At 43.8% G+C, this 12,179-nt stretch overlaps 1 protein-coding gene across 3 annotated transcripts in view; it reads right to left on the minus strand.

Annotated features, from left to right (window-relative positions):
* NF1 (neurofibromin 1) overlaps nt 1-12,179 on the minus strand; it is a 206,496-nt gene that overhangs the window by 178,230 nt on the left and 16,087 nt on the right. For all 3 annotated transcript variants that reach the window (XM_066578842.1, XM_066578839.1, XM_066578844.1), the window contains exons 2-4: nt 9,340-9,483; nt 4,954-5,037; nt 115-305 (exon numbers count right to left, since the gene is read on the minus strand). In XM_066578842.1, the coding sequence (XP_066434939.1) occupies nt 115-305; nt 4,954-5,037; nt 9,340-9,483 (419 nt within the window). The remainder of the gene's footprint in view (nt 1-114; nt 306-4,953; nt 5,038-9,339; nt 9,484-12,179) is intronic.

Here is a 12,179-nt window from a genome sequence, read left to right on the forward strand (position 1 = left end):
CATAGTGAAAGAGTCCAAAATATATGTACGCATGAGCTGGGATACACAACACAGGGAATAACGCATTCTAACAATTCACATAACTTTTTGATACTTCTCTATCAAATTTCACACCTTGTAGAAATACGACTAAAAACCGCATTAAAATTATTGCAGCTTAAAGAAAACAGGACTCCTGATGCAGAAATCCGAAGCTCCGCTGCATGCTGGTTGCCCTCTCGATGAGTATGAATAAAATGGCAGATCTCAGGCAGCAGCTGCTTGACAAGCATCGTGTCATCCAATCGCATACAGTCTTTTGGTTGCTAAAAAGTAGAGAGAAAAAAAAAAGAATGTTAAATCTTGTTAACACATACATATTAATTTGTTTTAATGGCAAATACAAGCACTACTGCCTTCCAATATGCAGATTTCTCAAGTTTTGGACATGACAAATGAAAAGCAATTTGTAATAATATCCATGGCATTATATTTTCGTTATACTAAAGTGCGAGCTTTACAGTGATTCCTAATAGTGTTTTGTTGTTTTGGGGTTTTTTATTTTTTAAGAAAAAAAGCCAGTTATTCATGCAGATTTTTTGAGCCAAAGTGAAAAGTGGATTCAAAAAAGAAAGTTATTAAGGAAGGTCTTAAACTTCTTTGCTTGCGGGATCCACATCTGTCTTTGTTTTTTTCATGTAGTTTTTTGAGCCAAAGTCAGATGTGAATCCAGCAGGCAGAGAAGTTTAAAGTTCTTTAATATTTTTCTTTCCTTTTTGAAGCTACTTGACTTTGGCTAAAAAATAATCTGCAGGAAAGAGTTTTTAAAGAGAAAAGCCACAAACACAAAATTTAAGTGTGTAAAGTCACCCTATGGGCTCATTTCACACAAGTTTTCAGAGCAGACAGAATTAAGAACAGAATTCAAGCGTCCATTTTTGTTTTTTTTCCAGATTGATTTCAATGATTTTTGAAAGAATGAAAGCGCTAACAGCATGCATAAAAGACTGATCTACAGGTGTACATGGGCAGACAGGAGGATCTGATCCCCATCTCTCCACCTCTCCTGTGACCTGTAAGCTCTCCCACAGCCCCCCTGATTCATGGTGTAGTTGAAGAAAAACCTGACTGAAGAGGGACATATATCAACGAGCAGCTTTATCTCTAGATAGGGCTTATCTAGATTAGGGATCTTGGGCTTATTTTAAAACCAAATGTCTTGGCTTTAAAATAAAACCTAGCTCAGCTCTACCTATGATCTAGCTTGAGATACAGGCTGTAGAAATGCAGTCAGGACCTAGTACTGCACTTGGAGCTGTAAATATATGCAGATCCCACGTCAACCTTATGCATCTATGGCCATCTGCACATGACCGGGTGGAATTCCGGATGCGGAATCCGACTCTGTGCCCGGCCAGTGACCCCGTGTACCTGTCAGTCGTCTTCATTATCTGTGCTGCGTATGGTCCGGATGGCTCGCCGTCAGACATGCGCAGTACAGATTCTCTCGCGCCGTCGCTAGGTGATGCATAATTCACAACGTGTCCGCAATGTTACCTGTGGATGAGCCGCAGGTCGGACGGCTTCCAATTACTTTAATGGAAGCAGTCTGTGAAGAGCCTGCACTGAAATAGAGCATGCTGCAAATTTTTCCTACTCGAGTGGAAGAAAAAGAAAAAAAAAGAAGGAATAAGCGCTTTTCCATAGCATGCTGTGGAAGGTATTTGCTGCGGAATCCTGTGTGCAGCCATCCTCCCGTACCCAGGCATTTGCAGAAACGTAGCATTTTTCAACGCTGCGTTTACTGCTGTTTCAGCCTGGTTTCAGCAGCGCGGGCATGCGTTAGGCCAGCGTTTTCAGCACAGCTGAAAACGCAGCCAAGGATGCTGGAAAAAAATTTCAAAAAAAAAAAATCAATACTCGACTAGCAGGTGGAATCGAGGTCCCTGCTGCTGTTCTTTTTAGGTCCGGGCTGGCTGTCGGGCACTTGTCAAGAAGACAGAGAATATTTTGCTACCTAGTAATAGGATTTGAAGACCCTGCCTCCAACAAGAGTTTGCTCTGATTGACTGAGTCGGCTGAGTAACAGCTGGCTCAGCCGATCAGAGCAAGCTCTCACTGGGAGGCAGGGATTTAAATCCCCATCCCTAGCAATAGATGCTTTGCTGGATTGACAAGTGCCTGGCAGCATGCACAGACTACGGAGTACAACAGCGGGTACCCGGACGGCACCTGTCGAGTATGGATCCCCCCCCCCCCCCCCCATGTAGTGTAGCTAGGGAGTTTAGCGCTTCCAAAAATGCGGTACCAAGTTGTGCTGCGTTCTCGGCAGCGCTGAAACCGTTGCCTATTCATTTCAATAGGCAACGCAGAGCCGAAAGCGGCCAAAGATAGAACATGCATTGCTGTGGAAGACGCTGCGTTTTCATGCTTCTATGAGCAGCCCCATTAAAATGAGGGTTTAGTGCTGCGCTGAAAAAGCAATGCTAAGCGCTGTGCAAAAATGTCTGTGTGAGGGAGGCCTTAGGCCGCCTGCAGACAGGTGGGTCTGATCCGGCGGCAAGGATTTTCGCCGCGGGACCCGACCCGAGCGCCTGCAGGGACCAGCGCGTACTCACCCGCGCCCGCGGCTGTTTGATGTGCCGGCTTGCCGGGCAGCCGGCGCGTGCGCAGGCTGGAGTCGGCGGCGGGTGAGTGATGTTTCTGTGCGGGGCTCGCAGATAGGACATGCCGCGGTTTGTTTGCTTTCGCGCGACCATCTGCATAGGATTGCGTTTGTTAACGCAATCCTATGCAGGCTTCCAGCGGCAGAAATCCCGCGGGAAAGCCCGTCGCGGAATTTCCGCTCGTGTGCAGGCGGCCTTAGGCTGTATTGTGTATAGAATAATTCTTGTCTTTAAAAACAAGACCAAAATCAAAGTTCTATCTACAATATAGCCTGAAATGGTCATTGTTAGCAAAAACATCTCATATCCTTGGTTACTGAAGTGCCACTGTGCAAGGGCGTATGAGATACATTCTTGGCAGAGAAAGGGTTAAGCAGTGAACAGAAACTGCTTCTATTCAAATATAAACTATTAAAAATATTAAGCAGTTGAGCTTTCGGCTGCACAATTTGCACCATGTGTGCATATACCCAAAGGTGTATGGATCATATCCCAGTAACATGCAGTGAACATTTAGGAAGGCTGCAGAGCTCATTTGAGGACAAACTTGCAATAGAATTAAGCATTTTTAAGTGGACTTATACCTTAAAGGTTAGTTCATTGGCTTAGTTGTGATTCAACTAGTATCAATCCAAATTCTATTCTACTTTATAGCTGATACTCCGTTCAAATATCAGGAACGCAACAATGTATTATTAGGCATAGTAGAATGAATAGAAGATTTAAGATAAGGTCTTGGAAATTTGGAGGAACAGTATAACATAAGCAGAAAGACGGAAGGGGTGTCCCAAGGGAAGTTCGTTCAGGGTTATTCAACTAGGAAACACCTGCAAAAGCCATCTCTGCTGTCTGGCAATGACAAGATCAGCTGCGGCAGGATGGCCAGTAAGGGAACATCTTGTACTTCCGGACGCTCTTCCACTCACAAATGCAAACAAAGGGAAATGTAAAATGCATTTACAAATGTGCTACGTGTGGCCAGATATGTCTTCTAGTGGAGGCAGCACTCATGAAGTCACCTTTACTCAATCCCATGGCAAGTGCTTATCTTGATATATCAACTGTTTAATGGAAAGATTCAACTGGTTTCACGGGGCCTCGGATTGTTGCTAATCACATTATGACACGAGTTACCCCTTCACAATTAGAAAAACGTGTTTGAAGGTGATCAATTTTTTTCCTATTAGATTTACACAAAAATGAAGTTTAAAAATGGCTTTCCAAAAACATGTCTCTTATCTCAACATTCGTAAAGGTCCATTTACGCTGGACGATTATCGCTAAGACTTCACTCATCGGCGATCGTTTTAGCGATAATCGTGCGTGTAAATGGGCGCTGGTCACCCGCATTTCGGGCTCTTTTCTCTGATCATTACAATCAAGTGAGCTTGATTTTAGCAATCAGCTTTATCAGTCGTTCTCCACGGGGAGTGCTGATAGCATTGTTTCCCCATGAAGAACAAAGCATCTGAGATTTAATAGCCTTGGGTTATTAGTCTGAGCTCAGTGAAGGCTTCATTAACATACATAATTGGCATTTAGGTAGCTGAGAAGCTACTTAAATGCCAATTATTTTTTACGCAAAATAATTGCTCAAAGCTGTGAGCGATTATCTGCTTGTGTAAATGGGCCTTAAAGGGGTTGTCCCGCGAAAGCAAGTGGGGTAAAGCGCTTCTGTATGGCCATATTAATGCACTTTGTAATATACATCGTGCATTAAATATTGGCCATACAGAAGTTATACACTTACCCCTCCAGTGTTGGCGTCCCCGTCTCCATGGCGCCGACCGAAGCCGCCTTCTCCCTCGATTAGAGGCGCTTGCGCAGTCTGCTCTTCTGTTCTGTTGAATGGGGCCGCTCCGGTGTGCTCGCGCCGGAGAGCTGGTCTGCGCATGCGCAGAAGACCTGTGTGGCGCGAGCACGCCGGAGAGGCCCCATTCAACAGAACAGAAGTCACCAATTTATGCTTGTCTACAGTCTCTATCCTTCAGTCTATTGGAAATTACAAGGTTCTGGTCATATCACAAATATGAAAATGTATTTGTATGCGGCTCAATATATGCGACAATAAGATCCACCAGTTCCGTCATTGTGGTTTGCACCCTTGTACGTTTATGTGTTGTCTATCACGTCGCCCCAAATTTTACTTCTATAACAATAAAAATGGTTTTTAGAAGTGAAGGGCTTTCCATTAATTTCCAGACTCTGCCCGGATAGTGTCCAGTTGTGGGTGAGCTGGCTTCACTTTTTATTCAGAGGTCAGTGCACATTTTCATAGCTGGAAACCTTTTGACTTCTGTATACTCACCCCAGCGAGACATTTTTCCAGTGTATCCAATATAATCAGCTGAGACAAGTATAGATTCTTTTCAGCAGCTTCTCCAAATATCCTCTGTACAAAAAAAAAAAGAAAAAAGACAGACATTATATAAACAGCTGATTTAGGGCTTAGTCACACTGGCAAGCCAGCACTGCGACAGTAAGAATCAGATACAGAAAACCATTGAAGAGCGGATGTACAACCATCCATGTGCCGTCCAATGTACACGGGGCCAAAACTGCAAGGGCTAACAGGACATGCTGCAATGTGTTTCACCACAGAGACCATGAGTCCACGTGCGAAATCACATACGTGAATAGCCTTTCTTGCCATTATGGGTGCTGACGGTAGAATACACGGACTGCACACAAACACCCATGTGAAGAAGTGCTAGGGTATGCACCGATCAGCCAGAACATTAAAGCCATAGACTGGTGAAGTGAATAACATTCATTATCTTGAGACATTGGCACCTGTCACAGGGTGGGATGTAGCCGGTGGCAAATGAACAGTTTGTTCTTGAAGTTCATGTGATAAAAACTGGAAAAATGGGCAACCTTAGGCCCAATGTCCATGAGCCGGTTTGATTTGCGGAATCTGCGCGGGAGTTCTGCAAATCAAGCCGCCCATAGAAAAGCGAAAAATAATTAAAGCATAAGGATTTGTTTTGCGCAACCTTTAGTCCAGAAAACAATCGCAGTATGCACCACTCTTGTGTGGTTCCCGCAGGGATGGCTTCCATTGAAGTGAATGGAAGCCTTCCGATACATGGCACACATGCAGCTGGCATTGCTGACGTGGCGCGGATCCCACGTGAAAGCAGGAGATTTTTATTTTTAAAACTGTACTGTTCATGTCCGACAGCAAGCCTGAGGACCATGCACAGCACAGCGAACCCGGAAGAGGAGACATCTGTGAAGGTGCCGCTGCCAGGAAAATACAAGTGCACAGGGCTCACTGGCCACAGGCAGGGCAGGATTCCGTGCGGAGAATATCGGACCCGCTCGTGGACATTGGGCCTAAAGGACCTGACTGACTGGAGTCAAATTGTAACTAGGACAGAGAATCACAAACAAGGTGGGTGTTGCGAGGGGTTCAGAGTATGTAGTGGTTAGTACCTACCAAAAGTGGTCCAGCACAATTGGTGAACAAGGTACAGAGTCGTGAGTCAAGACTCAAGGACGTGTGTCAGGAGCAAATGCCATCCCATCTGAACGGATATAAAAAACTACTATAGTACAAAGTTCATTCTGGCTACGATAGAAATGTGTCAGAACACATACTGCATTCCCTAAAGATTGCTGTGTATGGGGCTGTACCGCTACAGATGGGTCCGACCCTTGTGCACTGCTGAAAATACCTACAAAGGGCACATGAGTATCAGAACTGGAGCATGGAGCAATCTTTCTGATACATTATGTGCAGGGTCCATAATCCCAAATACTGCCCATTACGTCCTATGGAGACCCACTGGTTATTTTCTGTTGACACATTCCCTTTAAAAGGGAACAAGTTACTTGGTTTAAAGGGGTTTTCGACCGATCAGCTGTTTGGGCATATGCCATCAGCGTCGCAATAACACAGAAGTCGGAGCGGAAGCCAGCACTTGTAACTGCAGGCACGGCGCTCATTGAAATCAAACAGTTACAAGCTCCTGCCACTACTAGGGACGTCAGCGTGGAGACCTCAGCTCCAAATACAGAGGTTGAAGCACAAGCCTCCGCGTCAACCTCTGTGTAGTGGCCATCGCTTGTAACCGCAGGCAGGGCTGTCATTGAAATCAGCTTCTGCTCCGATCTCTGTATTTGGAGCAGAAGTCTCCGCGCTGACATCCCAAGTAGTGTCCAGAGCTTATAACTGAAAGCATGGCTCCCATTGATCACAATGAGAGCCGTGCCTGCAGTAACAAGCGCCGTCCACTACACAGAGGTCGGTGCAGAGGCTTCCGCTCCGACCTCTATGTTATTGCGGCACTGACAGCATTCGCCTGCACAGCTGATCGGTGGGGGTCCTGAGCGGTAGACCCCAGCTGATCAACAATTTATGACCTATCCTGATGATAGGTCATCAATAGCATCTCCCTGGAAAACCCCTTAAGTCTTCTTAGCCACCATCACTCTATTACACCAACGAGAATAGCTTTAAATACGGTAGATGCTCCTTAATAAACGGTCAGTTTCAGCATTATGTAAAGTATGAGCTATGATATGCTGAGCGCTGTATGATAATTAGGGTTAGATAATCATGTCGATGGCGATGTCACTAAACTGACTAGTCATGCAGTCCAGTCTTCAAACCCTCCCTTCCAGCCAACATAATCTCCCTCTGCAATTCTTGGATGCATCATTGCCTTGAATTCCAGAGTAATAAAGGCTACAAGATCCTGAACTTAGTCCATACAGAAATAATACAGGTCCTGAACATGGAAGTGTAAAGGACATCTAAGGGCCCTTCCAGATGAGCCAATTTATTGTTTAAATGAGAAAATTATGTCAGAGTTCGCTCGTTCACCTGCGCAGTCTGTTTAAACAGGTACATACATTGTAGGCTCAAAAAACAAGAAATTGTTCAGTCCTTTACTTATACATCAAACGTGAAAGACTGAACGAGCGCTGTTAAATGGAACAATAAGTGAACGAGTCCACAAGGATTTTTATGCCTGCATAAAATGGACCAGTGAAAAGCGATTACTTGCGCTCACAGTAAACAGGCAGTCGTTCAAAGATGTACGACTGCCTGTTCACAAATACCAATTGTCGTTTGATTTGTATGCTTGCAGAAACTGAATGACAAATAAATCATCATTCGTTCTTCAGCCACTGGCAGTATTTACGCTGACAGATGACCGTTCAGATTCTCTTGATCCAGCGAGAATCTTGAATGCTAATCGTTCAGTGTAAAATGTTCCTTTTTTGTGTTGCACAAGTCTCCATACATGAACATTATATGTAACTACTGGGAAATACAGTTTTCTTCAAATTGCAGAAACATGCATCTAAAAACAAATTCACTTTGTGATCAGTACATAACATGTGTATTACTCATAGACAAAGTCTTCTGCGCAATCTTAGCCTCAATATTAAAGGCTTACTTATGAACATCATAGAGCATAGAATACAATGGTCGAGTTGAAGGGACCTCCAGGGTCTTCTGGTCCAACCCCGTCAGTGCAGGATTCACTAAATCATCCCTGACAGATGTCTGTCCAGCCTCTGCTTGAAGACGTCCAAGGAGAACTCGCCACCTCCCATGGCAACCTGTTCCACTTATTGATCCCCCTCACTGTGTAATATCTAATCTGTGTCTCCTCCCTTTCAGTTTCATCCCATTGCTTCTGGTCTTTCCTTGTACAAATGAGAATAGAGCTGCTCTCTCTACAGTGTGACAGCCCTTCAGATATTTGTAGACAGCTATTAAGTCTCCTCTCAGTCTTCTTTTTTGCAAACTAAACATTCCCAGATCCTTTAACCGTTCCTCATAGGACATGATTTGCAGACCGCTCAGCAACTTGGCAACTTCTCTGAACTTGCTCCAGTTTGTCTGTGTCTTTTTTAAAGTGGGGTGCCCAGAACTGGACACAGTATTCCAGATGAGGTCTGACTATGGTAGAGTAGAGGGGTATAATTACCTCATGTGATCTAGACTCTATGCTTCTCTTAATACATCCCAGAATTGTGTTTGCATTTTTTGCTGCATCACCACACTATTGACTCATGGCTACATCTTTTTGAATCCCCCCTCTCTCGTCTAGTTTTAGCTATCCCTCCTAGCTTTGTATCAATCACAAATTTGATCAATTTCCCATAATTTCCCTTCTCCAGATGATTTATAAAAATGTTGACCCCCACTGGGCCTAGGACAGAGCCTTGTGGTACCCCACTTGATACATTCTTCCACTTGGATGTGCAGCCATTTATGACCACTGAGTACAGTCACTCAGCCAGTTGTGAATCCTTATAATCTGCCTTGTCTATTCTATAGTTGGTCATTTTTTCAATAAGGATGGTATGAGATACTTTGTCAAAAGCTTTACTAAAGTCAAGCTATACTATATCTACCGCATTTCCCTAATCAACCAAGTCGGTGATTCTGTCATAGAAGGAAATTAGATTCGTCTGGCATGACTTGTTTGTTGCAAACCCATGCTGGCTCTGGTTAATTACTCTATTCTCATCCAAGTGCATTCATGGTGTTTTAGAATTTGTTCAAAGATCTTTCCCAGTATAGAAGTCAGGCTCACAGGCCTGTAGTTTCCTGGATCCATCTTCTTCCTTTTTTTTTTAATATAGGGACAATATTTGCCTTTTTCCAATTCCTCAGACTACAAACAATCTCAATTAAATCAACTCTAGAAGTCATTTGCCTCAAACTTACCATGTTGTTTACATTTTTTAAGATGTGTGTAAGTCCACTTATGACCAGAGAGAATTTGTACTTTGAAATGTTTATGAGACACTCTTTGTTGTGCTCCATGCTGACTTTGGTGTGTGTATTCTGCTGCCCGGCTTTAATTGGAAGCTGCGGAAGAGAAGAAAATTGTTTTAGAAAAGGAAAACATACAAAAAAACCCTTAAAATTAAAGCAGAGTTGCATATGTGGCAAACGGAAAACATCACAAAAAGAAAAAAAAAATAGGGCTCTTTTGTAAAAAGGTACACAACATTCACACGTAGTGTATTAGTACCAGATTTTTAGTGCTTATTTTGTGTCTAAAATCTGCAAAGAAGTACAGTACAATGCATCATTTACAGACGGCAGAAGTCTGCGCCCATTAGAGGTCTGTATATTTTTACATACACCACACACGCCTATCTCTTGCGCATTTCAAGCCTTTTCTGAAATGTAATTTTAACATGTTTGTAAGGCTGCATGTCCCCGGGCGATGATCCTAGCGATTCGCCACTCGCGGGATCTAAATTGCGGCATGCCGCGATGAGCTTATCTGTTCAATAGGCTCACCGCTGAGACCTGTGTCAGCTCTTCCCCATCATACCCCGCCACGGAATATCGTTAGTGATATTCCGCCTCAGCCGTGGACAGAGGGCCTTAAACCTGTTAAAGATCTTTCCCGTTTAAAATCAAAGGCTCACGAGAAAACACACGCTTGAATGGCCCTCCTCTCGCATGTTAACTTTTTAGCAGCTATTTATTTAGTTATAGCCATTTCTAGCTGAAGACAACCAATATGAACACTACCGAAGCAACAATGTGCGTCGTCAACGAGTTTTTACAATCTTCTGAATGCCAAGATGTGCCCAGGTATGCAGGGACACACGTCAACGAGAAACTCTGCTTGTCACATTTTTGTTTAAATCCTTATTAAATAAAGGTTACACTATGTATGGCTGCAAATCCTTAAATGGGAGTCACCAGATTGTTTGGATTCACACGATCCAGTGAGAATGTGAAGGATTGTCACTCAGTGTAAATGCATGCACCAGGTGGACCGCATGCAGAAAACCGTACAATGGCTCCTTCAGTGTAAACAGACCGTCTTTAAACATCCAAAATCCTATTGGGCTGCTTGGCAGCATGAAGTAATAAATGGGGTCATACATCTATATAAACTGACATATGACCCGAGGCTGCCACGCCAAATTTGCCAAGATATAGGGCCAGTGGGTTGACTGCCCTATGGCCTCCGTCACACGGGCGACAAAGTTGCGTTGCTACAAATCACATGTATGTGAAGCCCATGCTTCCCTATGGGTTCCTTCACATATTCAATGTTTTGTAGCATGCTACAACCTGACACAAAAACCTCACGGGTCTGGCGATATGCCCACGACGAGCGAGGTTTTGTAGCCCACGTTTCCCTATGGAGCCTTCCTCTCTGTTGCATCGCATCACACGAAAACACGGTATTCCTGCGATGCAACTTTGACAGTAGTATATCCTACTGTCAAAGCTATAATCTAAGCCCTAGTTGCAGAAAAAAAAAAAACAAAAAACACTTACATCACCTTAGAAGCGCTGTCAGCCCGTCTGCATCTTCTCTTCTGGCCAGGGATTCAAAAATCCCTGCCTCCTGGAAGCATTGGCTGTGATTGGCTGACGCTTAGCCAATCACAGCCAGTGCTCGATGAATGGCAGCCAAACACAACCAGCGCTTCCGGCAGCCGGGGACTTTTGTTTTTTTTTAATTCTTTATTTTCTCATTTTCAATTTCCATTTTCAGTTACAATAACACAAAGAAAGAAAAGTAAGGCATTTTCATTGAACATCTTTAAAGTCGGGGACTTTTCAATCCTCGGCCAGAAGAGGAGAATGATGATCAGTGCAAGGACCCGGGGAGAAGCTGCTGCGGCGTCCCAGACAGCGCGGGAGAGGTGATGTATACTTTTTGCATTTTTTTTTCCCTTCAACTACAGCTTATTTTCAGGGTAGGGCTTATATTTCAAACTCCCCTCTCCTCATGAGTGTGAGGCCTCATTTTTCGCAAGACATCCTGTCATTTCCGTTGGTACCATTCTGGCATACATACAACTTTTTGATTGCTTTTATTGCATTTTTTCTTGGAGACAGGAGGACCAAAAAAGCGCATTTCTGGTGTGTTTTTTTCTAATGACGTTCACTGTGTAGGGTAGTGCATTACTTTGCTAGATCGGACTTTTACGGACGCAGTAATACCAAATATGCATTTTTATTTTATTATAAATATTTTTTGAACTTATTAGGAGTTTTTTTTAACTTATAACTTTTTTTATTAATCTTATTTTTACTTTCTCTCTTAGACCCCAGAGGGAACAAGAACTTGTGATGCTTTGATCGCTCTTTCAGTATGATACAATGCCATACCATTACATTATACTGTGATTGGGTATGGCTTGATAGGCATTCTGCCATGACAGCCCAGGAGCCTTTCAGAAGGACCCCACTTGCCATGACACTCGCACGGCTTCCTGCAATCTCATCACGCGGGGGGGGGGGGGGGGGGGGGGTACAGGACCCCCGAAAATCAGCTGAGGGATTTAAATTAAATGCTGCTGGCATTTAACGGGTTAACAGCTCTGATGAGCTGCTTAACTGATCGGAGCTGTTGCCGGCAGGTGTCAGATGTAAGAAACCACCAGAACCTGCGTTGTATGAAGGAAGATAACCCGCGATCTCCTTTCAAACACATCCCGAACATGCAGGACGTAACAGTACGTCCTGTAGCATTAAAGGGTTAAATAGAATGCTACATGCCCAAATGAGCTTAGGCTGGATTAACA

This window comes from Eleutherodactylus coqui, chromosome 1 (genome assembly GCF_035609145.1).
Source record: "Eleutherodactylus coqui strain aEleCoq1 chromosome 1, aEleCoq1.hap1, whole genome shotgun sequence".
Classification (NCBI taxonomy): Eukaryota; Metazoa; Chordata; class Amphibia; order Anura; family Eleutherodactylidae; genus Eleutherodactylus; species Eleutherodactylus coqui.